At 35.9% G+C, this 24,889-nt stretch overlaps 1 protein-coding gene across 1 annotated transcript in view; it reads right to left on the minus strand.

Moving 5' to 3' along the window:
- LOC111150534 (dystrophin) overlaps positions 1 to 24,889 on the minus strand; it is a 2,087,545-nt gene that overhangs the window by 1,466,338 nt on the left and 596,318 nt on the right. Inside the window, exon 13 of the mRNA XM_022508030.1 lies at positions 3,663 to 3,782. Within this exon, the coding sequence (XP_022363738.1) occupies positions 3,663 to 3,782 (120 nt within the window). The remainder of the gene's footprint in view (positions 1 to 3,662; positions 3,783 to 24,889) is intronic.

The raw sequence follows: 24,889 nt of genomic DNA on the forward strand, positions 1-24,889 counted from the left end.
CAGTCACCATGCCTACCATGCCTACCATGGTGACCATGGATGAAAAGAATTAGCATTTGATTTCAAAGAGGGAGCTTGAGAAATGGCTACCATTGTTTCTAGTTTCCAAGGAAGGCAGCAGGCTCACAGATTATTCATTCCTGACCCAGGAAAGTAATGACAAATTCTCTTTTTGTTTACTGTTTTACCTCTGTTACCCAGCACAATCCCTGGGACATAATAAGAACATAGCAAATATTCACTGAAAAAATGAAATACAGAATGTAGATGCTCAGAAAGAGATATGATAATGTCCTCCTGGACTGAATACTCTACATAAATTACTAATCTCAGTTGTTTAGTCAAGCTATTTCTCAATAAAATCAGTTAAATGGCATCATTGCTTACAAATCAGACTCTCTATGCATTGACATCATAGAAACCGCTAAAGCTAAGGGCAAGTTTATGACCTGTGGTGACATTGCTGAGGGACAAGTTGAATCTCTGAGAATCAAATTAATTTACAACAGACTGTACTTTTCAGAATATTGTCCTTCATAAACCATGCTATCTTTCAGAGTCCCTAAGCATATGTTCTGACCTTTGTTTTTCTTCAAACCTTTTAACAGAAAGGTTTCTAAAAGTTTTTTTAAAAAGTTAGAGAAAAATGGGGCACCTGGGTGGCTTAGTCAGTTAAGTGTCTTCCTTCAGCTCAGGTCATGCTCCCAGCCCTGCATCAGGCTCCCTGCTCCATGGGGAGCCTGCTTTTCCCTCTCTCTCTGCCTGCTGCTCCCCCCTGTTCATGCTTGTTCTTTCTCTCTCTCTGTCAAATAACAATAAAATCTTTTTAAAAAAAGTTAGAGAAAATACAACTTACCATAAAGTTCATAGAATTAAGTCAACACATGTAAAAATATTCTATGAGGAGTATTTTCAGAGTTTTAAATCCAGATGATAAGAACACATCCCTCTCTTATTGCACTAAATCAAGGACTTCCCTTTGTAGTTTGCTCTATTTGCATCTCCTAACTAAAGACCAGTGGGTATCCATGTGGGGGCCCTGGATGGTGCCTCAGCACACAGGAGCAAAACAGATGAAGGCACTGTAATGGTGGAAAATGGGGGAGTGGGATAAACATTCAATACAAGCTGAGAGGAATAAACTATGGATGACCAGAGCTAGATCCAACAAAAGCCCTTGAAGATCCTTCTTAGATCCCTGCTAGTTTAGTATTTCCTTCTGTTTGTGCTTCAGTTTTGTCCCTTGTATGGAGGCCACATACCTGTTTTTCTTTCCTCAAATTCTTCCTATCCTAACAGAATTCCTCTGGGCCCAGTATAAGACACAGTAATAGTTTGTGGTTTCTGAAGCACACACAGAATTCTTACTACATGCAAAGAATCCTTGTGTTGTTGTCAAAGTGACTACTCCAACGTATTGGTTTATTTGTCTCTTTATCCTTTATTATTTCTCCTCTCTTCCTCCTTCTCTGCCATCTTCTCTTTCTCTTCCCCTTTTAAAAAGCCAACTAGGTTAAGACTATATTATGCATTTGCAAAGAACCTAAGAAAGCATCACCAAAATGTCAAAGTCAGGGGAGCACCCACCATTCCAGAGTAAGTTAAACCAATGGTCAAGTAGGCATAGAATCCAAGCGTGGATTCCTCTAAGACTGAGAAAAGTGATGGGATGAGAAGAAAGAAATGTTTAAGCCAGGGTGTTCTCTCCAAGGAATTCCTTCTAACCCTGCCCTTTCAGACTCTAGTCTAGATTACCTAAAAGTCAGGTAACAGTAAGGAGGTATATAGAGGGAAATGAGGATATCAAAAGGGAAAAGGGGGTCAGAGGGAAAAGAGAAAGCTGGAAGGCAGTAGTCAACACTATTTAATAGTGAGACAATCATGGACAAATACAGATGGAACCATATGATTTAAGAGAAGCCAATACACACACAGTATCTTAGTAAGTATCTCTGAGCCAAAGAAAGCAAGTAGGATAATAAATATAGAAAAGCTTAGGGCTGCAACTCTTAATTTATCCTAAGTAAGCTCTAACCCCGTCACCATCTGTGAGTACTATAGATGGTTTTTCAAGGTGGCTTAGCCCCACAGACATTATCTCAGAATGATTACATTCCAAAACTAGTTGTATTAGGTTTGGTAATACCAAAGTAGATGTTTCACAGTTTTTGGGTTAACTAGAAATAGTCTATGACTTAGAAAATGTTGGCCTTGATTTTTTCCTAACCAGTCTCCCTCCCAACTTCTGCCCCCAACCTTCTTTTACCTTTTCTGAAAATTTCTGAGGAATGCTGAGTATTCGATTTTTACCCATCTGTAATTATCTACAACACTATTTTATGAGAACTACAGAATTCCTTCCAATGGTTATAGCAGTGGCCTATCAATACAGTCCTTTACCTGGCCATGAGTATGTATGTGTACAATACATCTGATCATATAAATGATGATATATTATAATAGCAGGTGTCATAAGCCTTTTTATATCTGTAATCCCTGCAACTTCATTTAATCATAAGCAATTAACATGAGTGACTAATTTATGTTAAATGCTCTATTGTAGTGGTTTAAGAATTTTCTTTTTGTTGTTTAATGATAGAGAAGAAGATACCATTGTTAGAGACAAGAAGTTTAAGGCAGTAACCTGAGGAAATGACATTTTACTGGGATAAAAAAACAATTCACGCAAAGAAAGAAGAAAGCAGAGATAAGGCTTTAAGAAACTGTGTTATAAGTAGGTAAGATTAACTACGTTTAGAACAAGCTTGTGCTGATAAAGCTATTTAAAGTCACATTGATTGGATCCTTAGACATGTCAGACTATTGGCCCCTAACAATCACAAGGAAAAGGCAGGCATTTCATGGGTAAAGTGAATGCCTCAAGTATAATTGGTAGGGGTGTGTGTGTGTGTGTGTGTGTGTGTGTGTGTGTGTGTATCTGTCACATTCGGAACAGTAAATTGTATTTTTCCTTAATGTTGATCTTTTGGTGTATGTACATATGTTTTGTTGAAAATGTTTTCAATTTTTTTAATGGTAAAATGTTGTTTCCAATTAGGAAGAAAAATAAAAATATGAAAATACACAACTTACTTTTTGTTAATGGTACTGGTTATATTTCAAGGATAAAATTACATGACTCAGGTTGAATGAGGGCCTGAAAGGCTAAGTATCTCCTCCAACAAAACTCTAGAACTTAAATATCCTGCTATGTCCTCATCAAGACTATAACTGAAGTTTTCCAGGAAAAAAAAAAATATGAAGGTGTTCAACTTCTCATGATTTGACTGAATGTGATCCCTTTTGTTTTTTTTTTCTTTTTAATTTTGTCCTCTCTTTAACTGTAGCTTTTAAGAAGACATAAACAATATTCCTCTGATCAGTTCTCTAATACAGGTTATTCATCTATAATTAAAAAAAAAAAGTGGAACTGCCTTCATATATTTCTCCAAAGTCCAGGAAGCTAGTGAGAACAAACAGAGGATAGTTAATGAAAGGGAAATGTGTACAAATGGGACATAATTTGACTTAGTTTAAATAAATATATTGTATTATAAATATTTATAATACACAAATTATATTATACATTTTCTAAATATTTCATGAATTGCAATTAATTATTTTGAATGACACAGTTAGTGTATTAAAGAAAATAATCTGACCTTCAGTTGTTCTTCCAAAGCAGCGGTTGCATGGTCTCCACTAGATTCATCGACCACCACCACCATGTGAGTGAGAGAATTGACCCTGACTTGTTCCTGTTCTAAGTCTTCTTGAAGCACCTGTAAGATTAAAAAATTGAAAGCAATTAGAATAATAGTCTCCTGAACTGAATGCCAGAAAACATTTTCCCCAAATGTGTGGGATTTAATTTCTGTCATGTTTTGGGTAATGTAATTTTTTATTAAACCAGAACCATTTCAAGCAAATTTTCTGCTATGGTGCTCAGCAAAATTAGCACATTTCTACTGTCAACTGAATGTGGAAGTACACAGAGGGAGCATCTGTTGAGAAAAGCATGGTAGTATGTTCTACACCTCATCCCACCTCCTCTCACCTTCTTCAGGACTTTATTCCTAGAATTACCTGCTGTCTCGCATCTTCGGCATCTCCTCTACTGAAGCTCACCATTATCAACTATAACAAGACAAACTCTCTTGAAGTAAAGAACCCTTCCTGCTACTGCCTTATTATTTGTTCCCCTTCACTGAAAAATATTTTGTTTTCTACACTTACTCTTGCCATTTCCTTACCCTACTATTCTCTTTGACTGAAGATCAATAAACTTTTGCTGAATGAATGGTGCCAGGCAGAGGGGTAAGGACAAATGCACAAATGCGTTTGGATAAAGATTACAATCTAATAGGAGGGATTTGCTTTTGAAAAACTGTAATTACAACTATACTGACATCATATATAACCATAAAATGGTAGTCTAATCTTTCAAAAATCATAGTATACAACTTTTTTTTAATAAAGATAAACAGGATAAACAGCGATAAATAGAGAAGGAGTAACAGAGAAGGATGCTCTAGAACTGAAACATCTTGCCTGGGAGCTCCAGTTCCTTCAAGTCCTTATCACATTACCCTCATTGTGATTAGAAAATCCTTCATGGGTACCCAAAATGTCTAATCAGCTAGTTTGCTCCCTGGAATGCTTTATTATATAATATAAGAATGGAGAAGCAGGTTTGGGACAAGGTCTGTTAATTTCTGGAAAATCTGCAGTCCTTTCCTGTTAGACAATGATGTTTGGTACCTATCAGACCAGCTCATTGTTATGCAAACCCTATGGTAGATGTAAGTGAACTTATTTGGGATTGGTCACAGCACAAACTCAAAGACATGAACATTTTTATCATAGGACTTTCATTTTTTGAGTCTTAATATTTTAGAGCACTATCAAATCACTTACTTTTAGTTCCTCTCTCTAGATTTTCATGCCATATTTTCAAGTGAAGCAATTTAGAATAAAATGACTATGCATTTATTTTGTGTGTGGAGTCTATACTGCCTATCACGCCTTTGACATTCCAGAGCTTATACTGGGTAATAAAACTCTTTCTGCCATGAGGCTGAAAATGGAAACATTAACATTCAGAATTGTCCTTGAAAGTTATATTGAGTCTATGTTTTCTGAGTTATATAAAGCAAGACTGGAAGCATTTCAACTGTGTCAGCCAGAAATTGTAAAAAATAATTATAATAATATTTTGGTGGCCATAAGTTCATTTCCTTAATCTGTCCAAATTCTTTCTCCCTACCATTCAAGTATGAGAGTATACACAATCACATGTATTAAAAACAACTAGGAAATAATGCTCTACTGCTCACATTTTTACATCTAAATTGTTGTTTTCACTGGTTTAATATATCTTAATAAAGGAACTTGAGAAAAATCATCATTTGATTGTGAAGTACTAATTTTAAAACTGGGTTCGGTCTTTCTAAATCATATGTGATCAAATGTACTACTTATTTTCTCCAGCATTTAGATTTCTGATTTTGTTTTGCTTATCTAGTTGCTTTATAATCAGAAATTACATTTTTTAATTTTTTATTTTTTCAGCGTAACAGTATTCATTATTTTTGCACCACACCCAGTGCTCCATGCCATATTTTTCCCCCAGGGAAGATTGGTTTGTTTATTTAACTTCCTATTGTGAAGAATTTGAAACATACACAAAAGTCAAAAGAAATATGAAAGTCCATGTGCTGACCAACAGACCTAACTTCCATCAACCCAAGGCTGGTTCTGTCTATCCACACCTCATCCCCTATTATTTTTGTTGCAAAATTTAAATATTATGTGACTTCATTCTTAATTTAAGTATATAGTCCTAAGAATAATCACTATTTTGAACATAATCACAATAGTACAATTTTCAGATCAAAAAAATGATAATTTCTTAATATTACTATTTAAATTTCAGATTATCTCAAAAATGACATATTCTTTTCAGTTTGCTTGAATCAAAATTCAAATAAAATTTACACCATGGTTTGGTTGCAATTCTGTGTCCCTTAAATCTCTTCTGATCTATAAGAGTCCCCTCCCATCTCTTTTCTAATTTATTTAATTTGCTGTATTATATTGTATCATATTGTATTCTAATTCCAGTATAGTTAATATATGGGGTTATATTAGTTTCAGGTGTACAATATAGTGATTCAACAATTCCATATGTTAGTGCTCATCAAGATAAGTGTACTGTATTTTTTTGTCAAAGAAAATTTTTATTTATTTTTTTATTGTGTTATGTTAGTACCATAAATACATTGCCATTGTTAGTCCCATAAATACATTGCCAAATACATTCTTATTTAAATTTTATGCTTTTGCAGGAGTGCTAACACAAAGAACCACTAAAGCTAGTTGTGGGTTGATAGCTTCAAAATCAAACATAAGACCTATCAGGATTTATAGTGAGTAAAGGGAAACAAAGGAACATGGGAAAGGCACTCCACAGTGCCTCAAATTCTTGGAAGACAGCACAGCACCAGGGGAGATTAGCATATACTATTTGATTTAAGTTATTTCCAGTACTTCTTTTTCCCTTCTATGACTTTTTTCAAATTATACCTCTTCTTTTACTCATAATCAGGGATTAAAACAAAAAGGGTTAAACTTAACTTTTCTGAGCGTACTCCATAGCCTCAAAACAGAAGCCACTGAAACATTATAATCATATTTCCTATTTCCCCAGATCTACCCTCTGAAAATAAATAGAATGCATACCACAGTATTTGTTAATGCCCCCAGTAACATCAAAAGACAAAAGACTATAAAATATCCAATGTTTAGAGTTCATTTTTTAAAAAAATTGATTCTTGGAAGGAGCAAAAATGTCACATACAGAGAGCTGGGATTAAAAAAGTTAAATTTTTCTCCTCACCTACATATCCACAAATAAGGGCCTAGATCATCGGAGGAAACTAGGCCTTCCTGCTTCCCTCTTTGAGAAAATATAGATTTCAAAGACTACTAATTTTTAAAATACATTACAATTTTTAAAGCTATTTTAAAATGAATTTTAATTAAGCATTTCTTATGGATTTGTATTTCTCTTAGCTGGATTTATACAATAGAGATTTACAGTAGATTTGCTAATTGATCCTGAAATTATTAGCCAAATTATTCCAAATATAGATATATACCCAGAGAAGTATGCTAACATTTTTGCATATCTGGAAATAATACCTTTAAATTGAAAGGCTGTAATATGATTGTTAAAGTATGTTTTTCTTGCCTAAAAGCATATAAATTATTTACAGAAACATAAGTACATGCTAGGTATTTTATTAGTATTTCTTGCCATTATTTTTATTAAGGTAATGCATTTGTTACACTTACCAGATGAAAAAAAAATTTCAGGCTCCTAATTACATTTCTATACCATTATTAGATAGATACAAATGTCAGGAATGTTTGTTCTCTAATGTCAACAATCTCTTTTTTTCTTATGACAAGAGAAAAGGCCAACAATGAAATTTAACATTAAAAATTCTCAGACTTGATGAACAGATTTTGTTATACCTCTGTAAATAATTCTATTTCTTATAAATTATTCTGTAGTTAAAGGTTCTGACCAAATTTGTTATTCCCTTAGTACATATTCACAATTTTGTGATTTAAATATGACTTTTCTTCTATTCCCTTCAAATGTCATCAGTAGTAGTGAATACTTCTTGCCCTGACCCATGCCAACTTGTTTTTCAAAAACTGGCTCAGAATGATCACTGAGAAAGAGTCACTTTAGTGTTTACTCCAAATTTAAGTGGTTTAACTCTTTATTAGCACACAGGTAAAGTAATGCTTGGAAAATAAAGGAATGGAAATATGTAAGGCTAGGGAATTGCTAGATTTGATATGCAGAGGTGAAGATGAACCATTAATAGAGACAGAGAAAGAGAACACAAAAACAAGGTCTCTCATAATCTCTCTAGGAGGTTCTACAATACTTCCCTTGGCCATAGTATATGCTCAATAACATGCCTACATGCATACACTATTTCATTACTTCTACTTCAATGATCAAACAACATAAAGTCTTACATGCACACACATGAGGACACATGCACACACACACACACACACACACACACATATATACACATCTAGAAACAACACAGATCATATGCTATGCATGGATGCTAACACCATCTGCTGCCTCCCAGGTATTACTTTAAATTGGTGAGTGCTGTGAATTATGTAAGACTGATGATTACAGATCTGTACCCCTGAAGCAAATAATACATTATATGTTAATAAAACAATTAATATAATTAAAAGATGCTCAACAAAATATAAAATTTAAGTAATCTGCTGAATTTTAGTTTAGCCTAAGAAAAGGTACAAAAAAAGAAAGGATGACGAGAACAAAACTTGTATCATATAGAAAATTTGCAAAAAGTCTTAAGAAATTTGAAGAGTTTCTAGAAACATGGGATAAGACCAACACCTAGGAAAATAGTATTTTAAAAAATATCTATTTCAGGAACAACAACAAATACCTAGACACTTATGAACAATTAGCTAATGCAATACATCTTGATATGAATTGACTTCATTTCTAGGTAAAAACATCCTGGCCAAATCAGGAAATTTTATGATTTCTTAAGAAATAATGAGATGGTAGGCAATTTATCCTTCTATTTCACCTTTTCTCTTATGGCCATTCTTACTTCCGTCTTTCCATCAGCTCTACACTGGTCTAGGCTCTGTAGCTCCTGCTTCCCTGAGAGAAATGATCTGGAAATGACTTGTCATTTTATTTTCTGTCCAATATTCACTTTGCTAAGCCTGACTGGTCACAGTGCAGTCCAGTTCTTCAGGAGGATCTATTTATAGTATGTAATTTTTTTGTACACTTGCAGAATATTTTTTAAAAAGCTACCTCAACAGGCCTTCCTAGAAGACCTTTTATTTTGATATCCATTTACTAAATGTGATTGTATAGTTATATTAGTCTTTATATCAGAACCCATTCTTTTTTACCTTCTTGTTAGAAATAAATGTTTATGTTTCAGCCAACTCCTAAGCTACCAAAGGGGGGCTCTAAAGAATATTTCAAAGACCTCTGAAAGATTTTAAAAACCTAAAGATTCCCACCTAAAGCTTCCCAAGTGCAAAATGAGGGCTCAAGAAATATGAAAAATTGTTTTAAAAACAGAGTTGGTAATTAATGTATCCTGCCTTGTTTGGAATTTAAGTAGAATAGGGTATGGTACAGATGAAAGACTAATAAAAACCTATGCATGTTTAAAGGTATGGGATATGAAGTCAGATTTCCTGGGTTTGATTTCTGGATGCATTGCTAACCAGCTATGTGAACTTGAGAAAGTTTTCAATCACACTAAGCCTCAACTTACTAATTTTCAAACTTGGGATAATAAGAGTACCTATCTCTTTACGTGGTTAGGAATTCTGAATATGATATAATTGCTTAGCACGTTGCCTGACACACAGCATGAACTCCCTAAACATTAACAGCTAGTACTAAAATTTCACATTTAGGCACATTCAGAACAAAGACTTCAAAGCCTACTGCAAGAAGCCAGTAGTCACCTCATTCACCCTCATCTAATTCCTGATGTCTATCATCCTCTAATACGTACCATAAGTACAGAAAGGGTATGCTCTTGGAAATTCGGGAATGAAGGACTGAAGTTATAGCCAATATTTAGGATTTGGAAAAATATAAAATGAATTTTATTTTATTTTATAAGACAAAACTATTTTTTATTATGTTCAGTTAGCCACTGTATAGTACATCATTAGTTTTTGATGTACTGTTCAATGATTCATTAGTTACATATAACACCCAGTGCTCATCAGAAAATACAGAAGTAAGACTTTAACTTCCAAACTATTATATGAGATTAACAACAGAAGCTTTAACCTAACTGATCTAGTGATCACCTACATTGCTAAAAAATGAGTATGGTCAGAAAAGGTATATGATGGGGGAAGGGGGACAGACCCTAATCACTAGATAATAGACTTCAATTCTCATACTTTTCCTCCTTTCTCTGTAATCCATGCATGCAGGCATCCATACATCCTGCCCATAGTTATACTGCTGAAAACAGCAATTAAAGTGAATACTAAGAAAATATAATAAATATCATGCATTTAGCCTAACAATAATTAATGAAAAAGAAGAGAACAGGAATATTGAGAGAGAGGGGCAAGGTGGAAGTTTTCAGACACAGCACAGAGGAAGTGATATGCATGTCAATGTGATATTCCATTCTACTGATTATCCTTCTGCTCAGACACCACTGCTATTCTCATCATAAGCCTATTTTGTTTTATGTTCCCTTTCTAGTTCCTTTTGCCCTAATTTTAAAGAAAGAGCTACAGGATTAATGCTGAAAATCATTTCCTTAACCATTTTAATTCTGAGCACTTCATCTGCAGTTACCACTAATGTGCTTTTTCCCCATTGCTTACTCTGAGTCTGAGGACCTACATACAGTCTCTCTATCTCTTCCATCTAAACATTCCCAAGCCAGGAAAAATCAAGTGCCACACTTGTCCAATCTCCTTGCTATTCTCTGCATTTGATCTAGCCTCTAGGATGGCTACTGGAGTCAAACTTCCTTGGAATCTAAGAAAAAAATGTCAAGATGGAAAGCCAGAATCTGTTGATTACTATTTAATTTACCTCAAGCAATTCCTTAACCTCACTGAACACAATGGAGTATTAATCAGCCATCAGAAAGGATGAACACCCACCATTTGCATCAACATGGATGCAACTGGAGGGGATTACAATAATTGACATAAGTCAGGTAGAGAAAGACAATTATCATATGGTTTCACTCATATGTGGAACATAAGGAATACTATGGAGGACCACCTGGAAAGAAAGGGAAAACTGAATGGGAAGAAATCAGAGAGGGAGACAAACCATGGGAGACTCTGGACTCCAAGAACCAAACTGAGGGTTACAGAAGGGAAGGGGGTGGGGGAGGTAGGGTAACCAGGTGATGATTATTAAAGAGAACATATGTTGTGATGAGCCCTGGGTATTATATGCAACTAATGAATCATTTAACACTACATCAAAAACTAATGATGTACTATATGCCAGTTAACTGAACATAATAACAACAACAAAAAAAAGAAAACAAAGAGGGAGAAATCAATCAATCAATCAATCAATCAGTCCCTCCAGGACAGGTTTAGGACTGGAATTAAATGCGATAATACTTTAGAATCAGATACCATAAAGCTTAGAGTTGGTGGGTGGTGATAAGATGCTAATTCTTCTTCTAGTTCTGACACTATCACTTTATTATTCAATTTTTAGACTAAGATCCATGGAAACAGTCCCTCAGGGCATCAGTATTTACTCCCAAAACTTTCAATAATCACATCATATATCTTCTAATTACTATATATACTTAGTGTGCTGAAATTATAGGACATCATATTAAAAATATCAAATTTAGGGGCTACTGGCTGACTCAGTTGGTTAAGTGTCTGACTCTTGGTTTCAGCTCAGGTCTTGATCTCAGATTGGTGAGGTCAAGCTCCAAGTTGGACTCCAAGCTCAGTGGGGAGTCTGCTTGAGATTCTTTCCCCCTCCCTTCCGTGCTCTCTCTCTCTCTTTCTCTGCCATGGAACCCTACAGCAAAAACTAATGATGTACTGTACAGTGACTAGCATAACATAATAAAAAAATTGAATCTAAACTATTATCCAGTATAAATTATTTCTACAATTTGCAGTTCCTTTAAAAAACAGAGTACTACCAATTATACTACTAGAAATCATTTTGCTCATAACAGAACTATTAAACACAAAATTATAGTACACTGTAGTTACCAATTTTATATTCCTTAGAAAGAGACACAGTAAAAAAAAAATTTTTAATTAAAAAAAGAGACACAGTGCCATATTCAACCTTATTTTTACTATGAGACTGGATTTATAGTCTTTTGTCATAAGACACACGAATATATTTTTCAAGAAAAATTATTTTCTTAAAACTCATATTATCATATCTTTTGTGACTTTCTTGTGAAAAATTTTCCCCTAAAATGCATTCTAAAATGTTTTATACATGCAAATAATTCATTTACATTATTAATATTGCATTACCTATTCAAGGAAACTGAAATTAATTGGTATTGGTTCAGAAAAACAGAGATACTTTACATTAGAATAATTCCTTAAGTGAGAGATAGAGTCATCTGTTTTCCTTTTTTTTTTCTTTACCCTCCTCAGAGCCAGAAACTTCTAATAAAGAAGTATTATAGGAGAAATTAAGAATAAAAAAATAAAGCTAGTGTCTCTAAGAGTATGGCATATTGGATAGTTATATTTCAGTAGATGTACTGATGTATTTGAAAACAAGGCTGTGATATTTTGAGCAATGTAATGTTACTGGATCAGTATTCAGTGATTTTTAATGAACCAATTAGTAATCTTTTAGCTGGAATAACTTGATTTGTTAAAAGAATGTGAACATGATTTTATTATCATTATTATTATTTTAATTAAATTAATAGCATATCTAGTATGTAAAGTTATCCTTGGAATCTGCTGCTTGCTTATAGCATAGAGATGGGAAATGAGATGCCTTCTCAAGTAGATTTCATTTATTTATTTTTTATTTTTTAATTTTTTTAATTTATTTTCAGCGTAACAGTATTCATTGTTTTTGCACCACACCCCGTGCTCCATGCAACCCATGCCCTCTCCAATACCCACCACCTGGTTCCCCCAACCTCCCATCCCCCACCCCTTCAAAACCCTCAGATTGTTTTTCAGAGTCCATAGTCTCTCATGGTTCACCTCCACTTCCAATTTCCCTCAACTCCCTTCTCCTCTCTAACTCCCCTTGGATCGGAAGAATAAACATTGTTAAGATGTCTATACTGCCTAGAGCAATCTATACTTTTAATGCCATTCCGATCAAAATTCCACCAGTATTTTTCAAAGAGCTGGAGCAAATAATCCTAAAATTTGTATGGAATCAGAAGAGACCCTGAATCGCTAAGGAAATATTGAAAAACAAAAATAAAACTGGCGGCATCACATTACCTGATTTCAAGCTTTACTACAAAGCTGTGATCACCAAGACAGCATGGTACTGGCATAAAAACAGACACACAGACCAGTGGAACAGAGTAGAGAGCCCAGATATGGACCCTCAACTTTACGGTCAGTTAATCTTCAACAAAACAGGAAAAAATATACAGTGGAAAAAAGACAGTCTCTTCAATAAGTGGTGCAGGGAAAACTGGACAGCTATATGTAGAAGAATGAAACTCGACCATTCTCTTACACCGTACACAAAAATAAACTCAAAATGGATAAAAGACCTCAATGTGAGACAGGAATCCATCAGAATCCTAGAGGAGAATATAGGCAGTAATCTCTTCGATATCAGCCACAGCAACTTCTTTCAAGATATGTCTCCAAAGGCAAAGGAAACAAAAGGGAAAATGAACTTTTGGGACTTCATCAAAATCAAAAGCTTCTGCACAGCAAAGGAAACAGTCAACAAAACGAAGAGGCAACCCACGGAATGGGAGAAGATATTTGCAAATGACAGTACAGACAAAAGGCTGATATCCAGGATCTATAAAGAACTCCTCAAACTCAACACACACAAAACAGACAGTCATATCAAAAAATGGGCAGAAGATATGAACAGACACTTCTCCAATGAAGACATACAGATGGCTATCCGACACATGAAAAAATGTTCATCATCACTAGCCATCAGGGAGATTCAAATTAAAACCATATTGAGATACCACCTTACACCAGCTAGAATGGCCAAAATTAGCAAGACAGGAAACAACATGTGTTGGAGGGGATGGGGAGAAAAGGGAACCCTCTTACACTGTTGGTGGGAATGCAAGTTGGTGCAGCCACTTTGGAGAACAGTGTGGAGATTCCTCAAGAAATTAAAAATAGAGCTTCCCTATGACCCTGCAATTGCACTACTGGGTATTTACCCCAAAGATACAGATGTAGTGAAAAGAAGGGCCATCTGTACCCCAATGTTTATAGCAGCAATGGCCACAGTTGCCAAACTGTGGAAAGAACCAAGATGCCCTTCAACGGACAAATGGATAAGGAAGATGTGGTCCATATACACTATGGAGTATTATGCCTCCATCAGAAAGGATGAATACCCAACTTTTGTAGCAACATGGATGGGACTGGAAGAGATTATGCTGAGTGAAATAAGCCAAGCAGAGAGAGTCAATTATCATTTATTTTTTATTATTATTTTTATTATGTTATGTTAGTCACCATACAGTATATCATTAGTTTTTGATGTAGTGTTCCATGATTCATTGTTTAAATATAACAGACAGTGCTCCATGCAATATGTGCCCTCCTTACTACCCACCAAGTAGATTTTAAGAAATTAAAACTGATATCAGGCAAATACAATTCAGTTGAATATGAAGAGTGATACTGTCTTTTTCTAATTTAACATACCACTTCCTGATATCAAAAGAATGCTATTATCACACAAATCAATCTCATTTGGCTTGGAGACATGTCCAATGTTATACTGTTAATATACAATAAGTAATAGCTAAGATCATTCATATAATTCTAGGTACCAGGTATTATTCTAAGTGGTTTTTATTCAATTATGTATCCAATGTTTTTATCATCCCTGTAAGGTCAATATCATCATAATCATTGTCCTGATTTCATACTTAGGGAAACTGAGGCATAAAATGGTTAAGTCATCTCTGTTAAGTAATTCATCTTGCAAATGATAGAGCTATGTCTTCATCCTAGGCATTCTGGCTGCAGAGTCTATAATATACTGCCTCTATATTAGAGATATTAATACACTTAAATATGCATAAGAGATAGATAGGTCTGTTTTGTATAATGGCACAACTTAAGGCCCATAAAAAGAAACTTAAACTGTTGTATGTTAAGTGTATGTGTATGTGTGTATATTCAGTTGAGTTCCAGGTTTTAGCCCTCTGGTGACACCTGAATTCAACCTATTACGTTTTAACAACTACTACCACAAGGCTCGCTTTAAAAATACATACACACACACATACACAATATGTGTATGTTCTTATTGTTTGAAAGCAGTGTGAAGACAGAGTCATTTTAGCAATAAATGGTAATCAGAACAGCGTTTAATATGGGGTTTTGGGCATTAGTAGGAGGTTCAAGTGACTTTTTTCTGCGTGGTTTAGTTTCTTCGACTGTATTTAACTTCTCTCTCATGAATCCTTCCTATCTGGATATTCTCTCTTGGAACATATTTGTCATCATGCTGTATATGTGATATAGTCATGGGATCTCCCACTTGAGAGAATACATGTTTTCCTCCCAGGATTCCTATTCTGTGCCCCTTGAAGGTCAAGTAAGGTCTACATGGAATCCAAAAAAAGAGAAAGTACAGTTTTTCCAGGCCTTCTCTCTCCTTGCTTAATAAGAATCTGGAGGAAAAGATTAAATTATAAGGTCAGTTTAAAAAGGGGCCAACCAGACCTAATTTAGCCTGTGACTGAGGCCAAAGAGCAAAAAGTCTTTATACTTTGTATTAACTTCACTATAATTCACAAGGGCACAGTTCTGCACACAAATTTAAGAATAGAGTCTTAGGATTACAGATAGTATAGTTTGCCCAGCTGGTTCACTCTTCACATATTCCTCACAAATTGATCACCCTGTGGCAGGTACCCAGCTAAAAATTTGATTCTATCAAAAGGATTTCCTTTTCCACATAAGCAAGGGTTACAAGCTTGATTCCTATGGACATATCCAGGTATGACTCCTGGTGGAATCTTCTGTGATATTTACAAGGCTGCTAAGATTACAATCATTGAGGAATTTTAACAGGAAATGAAATAGGGATAGACATAAAGAACAAATATCAGAGGTAGCAATAGGGCATCTGAGATATCTCTCCACATAATGTGTGTTATAGATGTGTTCCTTCTTCATCTATGAGTTTCCTTGCCCTTACTCATAATTTTTTTATTTAAGTTGTCATATCCATGTGTCTGTAAGGAAGCAATGACGAGGTTTCTGTGTACGATAAAACTAGTCAGAACTGTCTAAAGTGTCTGCTCAAAAAAAAACATTTACAGAGAATCAGTTACATACTAAGTACTTGGCTAGATAGTGGAGAAACACAGAAGCAGTCTCTCTGGTTCTCTGGCTGTAGCATAGTATTTTTTCATGATTATATTGTTTATCTTTATTGCCATAGCCATCAAACATCCATTACTTACTAGACAAGTAAGTAAGTAAGTAAGACCCGCTTACTAGGGTCAGAGGAAATAAAATGGAATTTCACAGCATAACTAATAACATACTTTTAATCTTACTAAAGATGGAAGGAGAGCTAACTAGTTACTAAAAGCATGACGTGATTCCATGGCATTCTTAGGCTTTTCAGAATCCCACTCTTCCCAATGACTGCATTTCTATCTTAGTACTGTCTATTTTTCAAAATCCAACTTTGCTTCCTGGTTGTCCAGTCTCACAATCTATTATCTCATGTCCTTTGCTCATTTCCTAAACTTAGTCCTGCTGGTCTGCTGTTGATTTCTGAAATGTGTCCTACACCTGTTAACAATTTTCATTGACGGGGGGCCTGGGTGGTTCACTCGTTAAATGTCTGCCTTCGGATCAGGTCCTGATCCCAGAGTACTGGGATTGAGCCCCGCATCAGGCTTTCTGCTCAGCAGGAGCCTGCTTCTCCCTCTCCTTGCTGCTCCCCCTGCTTGTGCACGCTCTCTCTCTCTCTCTCTCTCTCTCTCTCTCTGTCAAATAAATAAATAAATAAATAAACTCTTAAGAAAAAAGAAAAACAAAAAAAAAAATTTTCATTGACACTGCCTTCATTCAGGCTCTATATGCTTTCTGCAGTATCCTCCTACCATGTCTTCTGGCTTCCTATTCATCTGTGCTCTGATTTATCTTACAAGATCTATCTTCCTTAAAAAATTTTTTTTTTTTTTTTTTTTTTTTTTTTTTTTTTTTTTTTTTTTTTTAAAGATTTTATTTATTTATTTGACAGAGAGATCACAAGCAGGCAGAGAGGCAGGCAGAGAGAGAGGGAAGCAGGCTCCCCTAGAGAGCAGAGAGCCCGATGCGGGGCTCGATCCCAGGACTCTGAGATCATGACCTGAGCCGAAGGCAGCGGCTTAACCCACTGAGCCACCCAGGCGCCCCTATCTTCCTTAAAAAATTAAATAGATTTTTCTAAATCATTACTCTTCAGTTTAATTTCTCATCAATAACAACTCCCTACTACACACTGAGTAACTCCAAATGCCTGAGTCTAAAATTCAAGACCCTCCACGATCAGGTTGTACTCTTCTGGCTCTGAGGATAGCACAACACATAATCTAAGCAAGTGACATACTCTACATTTTCCCCCCTCATTTCCTTTGCCCAACCAAGTCACTGGTTTCAATATTCTCAAGTCATTTGTCATATTCTGCCTGTTACAATGGTCACTTGTTTTCCATGTCTTTACCTGCTATACTAACATGTGAGTTTCCTGAAGAAGACTCCGTATTTAGGAGGTCTCTGTATTCTTCAGAGCACCCATTGTGCTTTAGTGTTTGTTGAATGATATGGAACAGAACACAATGGAATAAAATGAAATCCCGGATCCTTTAGCAGGATTACACCTAAACCCTCCTGATTACGTGAACATCTAGATCATTTTAAAAGTCTCAGTCTTGGCAACTCTAATGTTTGGGATTAACTAAGCTGCAAGGAAAGGATAGATGAGTGGGCTTCTAAGAGTTCATTTAATTTATAGTAATTAGTACTTAACCTAGAACATTCACTGAAGTCAGAATGTAGCGCACATGTCATATTAATATCTGCAGATTCTAATAACTTGTATGGTAAGGACTTTGTTGATGCTGTTACTAAGTCAATGTAGATAATAACAAATGTCTAAATTTCTCAAAAGAGTTGGAAACTTGGCTAGTACACTAAGCCTTAACCTTCATCTCAGGCTGACTATGCTGTGAGACAAAAGGTCCCTCAGCCAAATAATTTCCTTTTGATTAAAAGCCCCTCCCAAATAGCCAATTTCCTTCCCATTAATGAATATCCAAGCCCACAATAGACCTTTATTCCCCAATAATACTGTCACTCCATCAAGGGGAATCCTTTCATTAATTATCAACATCACTAATAAAGTCTGACTCTTAAGACAAAAATAACCAACCAGAATTATTTCTACCATGTTCCTTCGCAAGGGGAAGAAGTTCAATGAATTCATTCTTGAGATAATAACATTTGGGTGACTCAGATCTAAAGTAAACCTTTAAAAACTCTCCCCAAAGCAACAGCTGTGAAGAGTGATTGGTTTTTCCAAGTTTTGCCGCAAAGTGAACTTTTCCCAGTGACCCAGAGTTAACACTTCAGCTACATTTAATAGTAACCACCAATATAGAATCAATTGTTCTACCTTGCCTAATTGGCAGAGTCAGTAAAAGTGACTTATCTCCATGGCATTTCACAGCGGTTGCACCTCTAGCCTGCCTTGTAATGAAATGCTGTTGAAATGAAGATACTAAAGGGTCCTATCAATAAACATGGAGAAGCATATCTGTAATATTCATGATGTACTTGCAAGATTTGCAAATTATTTTTCTGTCCTCCAACCCAAGGAGAGCAAGAGAAAGGGCTAGAAGGAGGGAAAGAAGGAGGGAGGGAGGGAGGGAGGGAGAGAAAGAGAGAGAACAAGCCAGAGTCTTCTGACCTGAGAAGAATTTAAATGGATTCCTGACACAACAAAATCTGTTTTTTCTTTGATTTTGTCATCTTTAATCATCTCTTAGAAAAAGAGAGAAGAAAACTAAGGGATTTAATGTCTATCCATACATAGCTAAAACCCCTAAAAGTTAACTTAGGTAAGGAATGTGGTGATGCAGCTGGGTGGAGCTGTTTTTTTCAGTACCAAGGTTAAAGATGTATTTTGCTGTCAGGAGAAATTTCCTTATTTTCATTCACCTACAGTTCTTGGGAAGAAAAGCAGCAAAGTGAATCAATGGATATTTAAATCAGGCTTTAGTTTGAACCCAGTTACCTAAAGGAAGAACATTTATCTTTTTCTGTTTTATGAAGCATGGCAAGAATAACAAAAAAAATACTCCTTTTAGTGTGTACTTTTAAGAAAGTAGGTTTCCCGTTTAAATAAATTCAACTATAGAGAATAAAGTGATGGTTGTCAGAGGGGAGGTGGGTGGAGGGATGGGTGAAATAGGTGATGGGAATTAAGAAGTTAACTACACTGGAGTTTAAATAAAAACTTAAAAATAAATAAATGAACTCAACTTCTTTATAAATTGTTTGATTTTGTTAAATCATTTTTCTCTCCCTATAATTATGTAAAGTAATAAAAGAGTTATATCAATTGTCAGGCTATCCCTTAGCTATGTTTTTCCCCTATTTTAATTTTATAAAATATATATAACATTTATATATATTTTATAAATATATAACCTGAAGTAGGTTTAAACAGTTAAAGGTAGATGTTGGCCTCACTCTCAGGGCCAGCAAACCAATACCTTCTGTTTCTTTTTATGCACTTATACAGAGTAAGTCCTGGATGTAAAAGACTACATAATCAACTTTCATATAATTCTGTTGCTTTTTGTTTCAGATTATTCTCTTCAAAGCAATTTCATACTCATCAGAAATGGCACATTTTCAAGTAATGGGGAATCTATTCAAATTTTATGACAATATTAGTCAAATATTTTCCATTCCATTCACTCTATATCTTCCAGACTAAAATGCAAAACATTTCAGGTAACTGTCAGAATATGAGATACTAGATGGCCTGTCTACGATGAATGAAGGGTCTGTTCAGGGTTTCAAGCTGACACATTTCCTTATAGTTGCCCTAAGTCAATCACACTCAAGGCTAGCCTCGTGCTATTCTGCCACTTTCCTTTTGGAGTCCTGGCTTCCTGGCGTCCTGCTCATGCTCCAGGCATTCAGTGCCAACATTATTCCCTCTGATCCTCAGTGTTACCAGATTTAGTCTTGCCCTTTCCTGAAAAGCCTCACATTCAAAAACTAATGGTAACATTAAAATCCACATTATTTCCAATGGGAAGATGGGAAGAACAGGAGAATTAAGTAATTTCTGAAAATTGCGCATTTAGTTAGTGGCAAAGCTGAAGAGTACTCTGGCTTCCAGGGCAAGAAGTTTGTCTTGGTTGAGCTCCTGTCCAAATAGACCTTAAGGCAAGGATTTGGGTACAAAGAGTTTATTTGGGAAGTGATTTCTCAGGAGGTATTATGAGAGTGGGAATGTGAAACAGTTACCTCCTGGACACCTGGGGCTCAGTGTTGCTGGGAAACCTTTGAGAGACTGTGGGAATTAAGAAACACCTTGGAATTGTCTCACTGTGGGGTAAGGATTCTGGGGGACTTATCCAGCATCTCCCATTCCTTATTGGCTAATTCATGGCAGCTGTGGCAGCACTGCTTCCTTCCCACCCTCAAACTGGCTGAAACTCTGTTGTGGCAGCAAATATCCTCAGATACAGAGAAGCCATTAGTGTATACAGAAACTGTCTGTATGAAACTTCTAGTGTAGGCCAAGGGAGCATGTGATTTACACATGAAATGTGGTCCCATTTGAGGTATAGCACTAGATCTAACCTCTTTATCATACATTCAGTTAAAATCTACATGACCAGGGTGCTTAGATGACTCAGTTGTTTGAGCGACTCAGTTGTTTGGCTCAGGTCATGATCCTGGAGTCCTGGGATCGAGTCCCAAATTGGGCTCCCTGCTCAGTGAGGAGCCTGCTTCTCCCTCTGACCCTCCTCCACCTCATGCTCTCTCTTTCTCTCTCATTCTCTCTCAAATAAATAAATTAAATCTATGGTCAATTAATCTTCGACAAAGCAGGAAAAAATATCCAGTGGGAAAAAAGTCTCTTCAATAAATGGTGCTGGGAAAACCAGACAGCTATGTATAGAAGAATGAAACTCGACCATTCTCTTACACCATACACAAAGATAAACTCAAAATGGATGAAAGACCTCAACGTGAGGCAGGAATCTATCAAAATCCTAGAGGAGAACGTAGGCAGTAACCTCTTCGACATCCGCCACAGCAACTTCTTTCAAGACATGTCTCCAAAGGCAAAGGAAACAAAAGTAAAAATGAACTTCTGGGAATTCATCAAGATCAAAAGTGTCTGCACAACAAAGGAAACATCAACAAAACAAAGAGGCAACCCACGGAATAGGAGAAGATATTCACAAATGCCAATACAGACAAAGGGCTGATATCCAAGATCTATAAAGAACTCCTCAAACTCAACACTCAAAAAACAGATAATCACGTCAAAAAATGGGCAGAAGACATGAACAGATACTTCTCCAAAGAAGACATACAAATGGCTAACAGACACATGAAAATATGTTCATCATCATTAGCCATCAGGGAGATTCAAATCAAAACCACATTGAGATACCTTACACTAGTTAGAATGGCCAAAATCAACAAGACAGTAAACAACATGTGTTGGAGAGGATGTGGAGAAAGGGGAACCCTCTTACACTGTTGGTGGGAATGCAAGTTGGTGCAGCCACTTTGGAGAACAGTATGGAGATTCCTTAAGAAATTAAAAAGAGAGCTTCCCTATGACCCAGCAATTGCACTACTGGGTATTTACCCCAAAGATACAGATGTAGTGAAAAGAAGAGCCATCTGTACCCCAATGTTCATAGCAGCAATGGCCATGGTCACCAAACTGTGGAAAGAGCCAAGATGCCCTTCAACAGATGAGTGGACAAAGAAGATATGGCCCATGTATACAATGGGATATTATGCCTCCATCAGAAAGGATGAATACCCAACTTTTGTATCAACATGGATAGGACTGGACGAGATTATGCTGAGTGAAATAAGTCAAGCAGAGAGAGTCAATTATCATATGTTTTCACTTACTTGTGGAGCATAAGGAATAACACAGAGGACATTGGGAGTTGGAGAGGAGAAGTGAGTTGGGGGAAATTGGAGAGGGAGATGAACCATGTGAGGTTGTGGACTCTGAGAAGCAAACTGAGGGTTTTGGAGGGGAGGAGGATGGGGGAGGTTGGGTGAGCCTGGTGGTGATATTAAGGAGGGCATATATTGCATGGAGCACTGGGTGTGGTACATAAACAATGAATTTTGGAACACTGAAAAAAATAAAATTAAAAAAAATCTTAAAAAAATAAAAAATATATCTACAGGGGCGCCTGGGTGGCTCAGTGGGTTAAGCCGCTGCCTTCAGCTCAGGTCATGATCTCAGGGTCCTGGGATCGAGCCCCGCATCGGGCTCTCTGCTCAGCAGGGAGCCTGCTTCCTCCTCTCTCTCTACCTGCCTCTCTGCCTGCTTGTGATCTCTGTCAAATAAATAAATAAAATCTTTAAAAAAATATATATATCTACATGATCAAATTAACATCTTTGCATCATAATTTTCACATGAAAATTAGAATACAGTTGACATTTTATTTTTCCCCAATAGTGCAATGGATAGAGATGACTATAGCTAGAGCTCTCCCTAAATTGCTTGATTGTAAACTACTATGGCCAAAGGACAGCTATGGGGGCAGCAAAAGGAAGGGCCAATCCCATGAACCAGAAGCTCATTAAATAAGAAAAGAACTCCAGGACTTAGGAAATAACAGTATCTTGCATCCACACAGAGTATGAAACTAGCTCTGACAAAATGTTATAAAAAGAGAATTAAGTTGAGATGCAGATTTAGGAAAAATGAGTTGAGGGAACAGATACTCCCTTTCAAAGCCACAAATCCAGGAACCACAGAATCTAAGTATAGTTGTCAGATCAAATCCAGGATGCCAACAAAGATCTGAATTTCATACAAACAATAAGTAGTTTGGGACATACTTGCATTAAAAACAATATTTGCTGCTTATCTAAATTAAATTTAACTAAGCTTCTTGTATTTTTATTTCCTAAACCTGACAAGCCTAACCTGGACCAATTATGAAGGTAACTGTGTGTGTGTGAGTGTGTGTGTGTGTGCGCGCACGTGTGTGTGTCTTTATGGACTAAGCAAGCTCTTGTTCCTACAATAAAACCCAGAGTGAATTTTATGATGGTTATTAGAATGAAGCACCTTCAGGGGCATCTGGGTGGCTCAGTGGGTTAAAGCCTCTGCCTTTGGCTCAGGTCATAATCCCAGGGTCCTGGGATCGAGCCCTACATCAGGCTGTCTGCTCAGCGGGGAGCCTGCTTCCCCCTGCCTCTCTGCCTACTTGTGATCTCTGTCAAATAAATAAATCTTAAAAAAAAAAGAATGAAGCACCTTCAAAACTCCACATCAGAAATAACTGTCATTATTTGCAGGCAACATGACTTTATCTATGGAAGATCCTGAAGATACCACCAAAAACTATTTGAACTAATAAATTCAGTTAAGTTGCAAGGTACAAAAACAATATACAGAAATCATTTATATACATTTACAACAAACTATCAGAAAGAGAAATTAAAAAAAAAAACATTTTACAACTGCTTCAGAAAGAATAAAGTACCTAGGAATAAATTTAACCTATAATGTAAAAGAGCTGTATACTAAAAACTAAGATACTGATGAAACAAACTGAAGAAGACACAAGTAAATGGAAAGATATTTCATGCTCATGAATTGGAAGAACTAATATTAAAACGTCCATATTGCCCAGAGCAATCCCTAATATAATTCAATGTTATCCCTATCTAATATAATTAGATAGGGAGATATAATATAATATATAATCTAATATAATTCAATATTATCCCTATCTAAATTCCAATGGCATTTTTCACAGAAATAGAACAATCCTAAAATTTGTATGGAGCCACAAGAGACCTCAAATAGCCAAAGCAATGATGACAAAGAAGAACAAAGCTGGAGGCATGACTCTCCCCGGCTTCAAACTATATTACAAAGCTATAGTAATCAAAACAGTATGGTTTTGGCATAAAAAAGCAGAGACAACATTAATGGAATATAGTAGAAATCCGAGAAATAAACCCATGAATATGTATTCAGTTAATTCACAACAAAGGAAGCAAGAATATACAATGAAGAAAGGATACTCTCTTCAATAAATGGTGTTGAGAAAATGGCAGAACCATATTTAAAAGAATGAAACTGGACTACTATCTTATACCATACACAAAAATTAACTCAAAACAGATTAAGACTTGATGTACAACCTGAAACCATAAAACTCCCAGAAGAATACCTAGGTGGTAAGCTCCATGACAGAAGTCTTGGTGATTTTTTAAAAAATTTTGTCTCTAAAAGCAAAAGTAATAAAAGCAAAAATAAACAAGTAGGACTACATCAAAGTAAAAAGCTTCTGCACAGCAAAGGAAACCATCAACAAAATGAAAAGATGACCTACAGAAAGGGAGAAAATATTTTGTAAATCATAGATATAATAAGGGGTTAATATCCAAAATACATAAAGAACTTATATGTCCCAACAACAAGAACACAATCAGATTTTAAAATAGGCAGAGAATCTGAACAGACATTTCTCCAAAGAAGACATCCAGATGGCCAACAGGCACATGAAAAGATGCTCAGCATCACTCATCAGCAGGGAAATGCAAATCAAAACCATAACAAGCTATCACTTCACATTTGTTAGGATGCTTATTATCAAAAAGATACGGAATAAGAAATGTTCACGAGGATGTAGGAAAAAAGAGAACCCTTGTGCACTGCTGGTAAGAAAGTAAACTGGTCAAACACTATGGAAAACAGTTTGAAGGTTTCTCGAAAAATTAAAAATAGAACTACTATATGATCCAGCAATTCCATTTCTGGGTATTTACTCAAAGAAACAAACAAATGAACAAAACAGAACTT

This window comes from Enhydra lutris, unplaced genomic scaffold (genome assembly GCF_002288905.1).
Source record: "Enhydra lutris kenyoni isolate GAN:26980312 unplaced genomic scaffold, ASM228890v2 scaffoldscaffold23, whole genome shotgun sequence".
Lineage (NCBI taxonomy): Eukaryota > Metazoa > Chordata > Mammalia > Carnivora > Mustelidae > Enhydra > Enhydra lutris.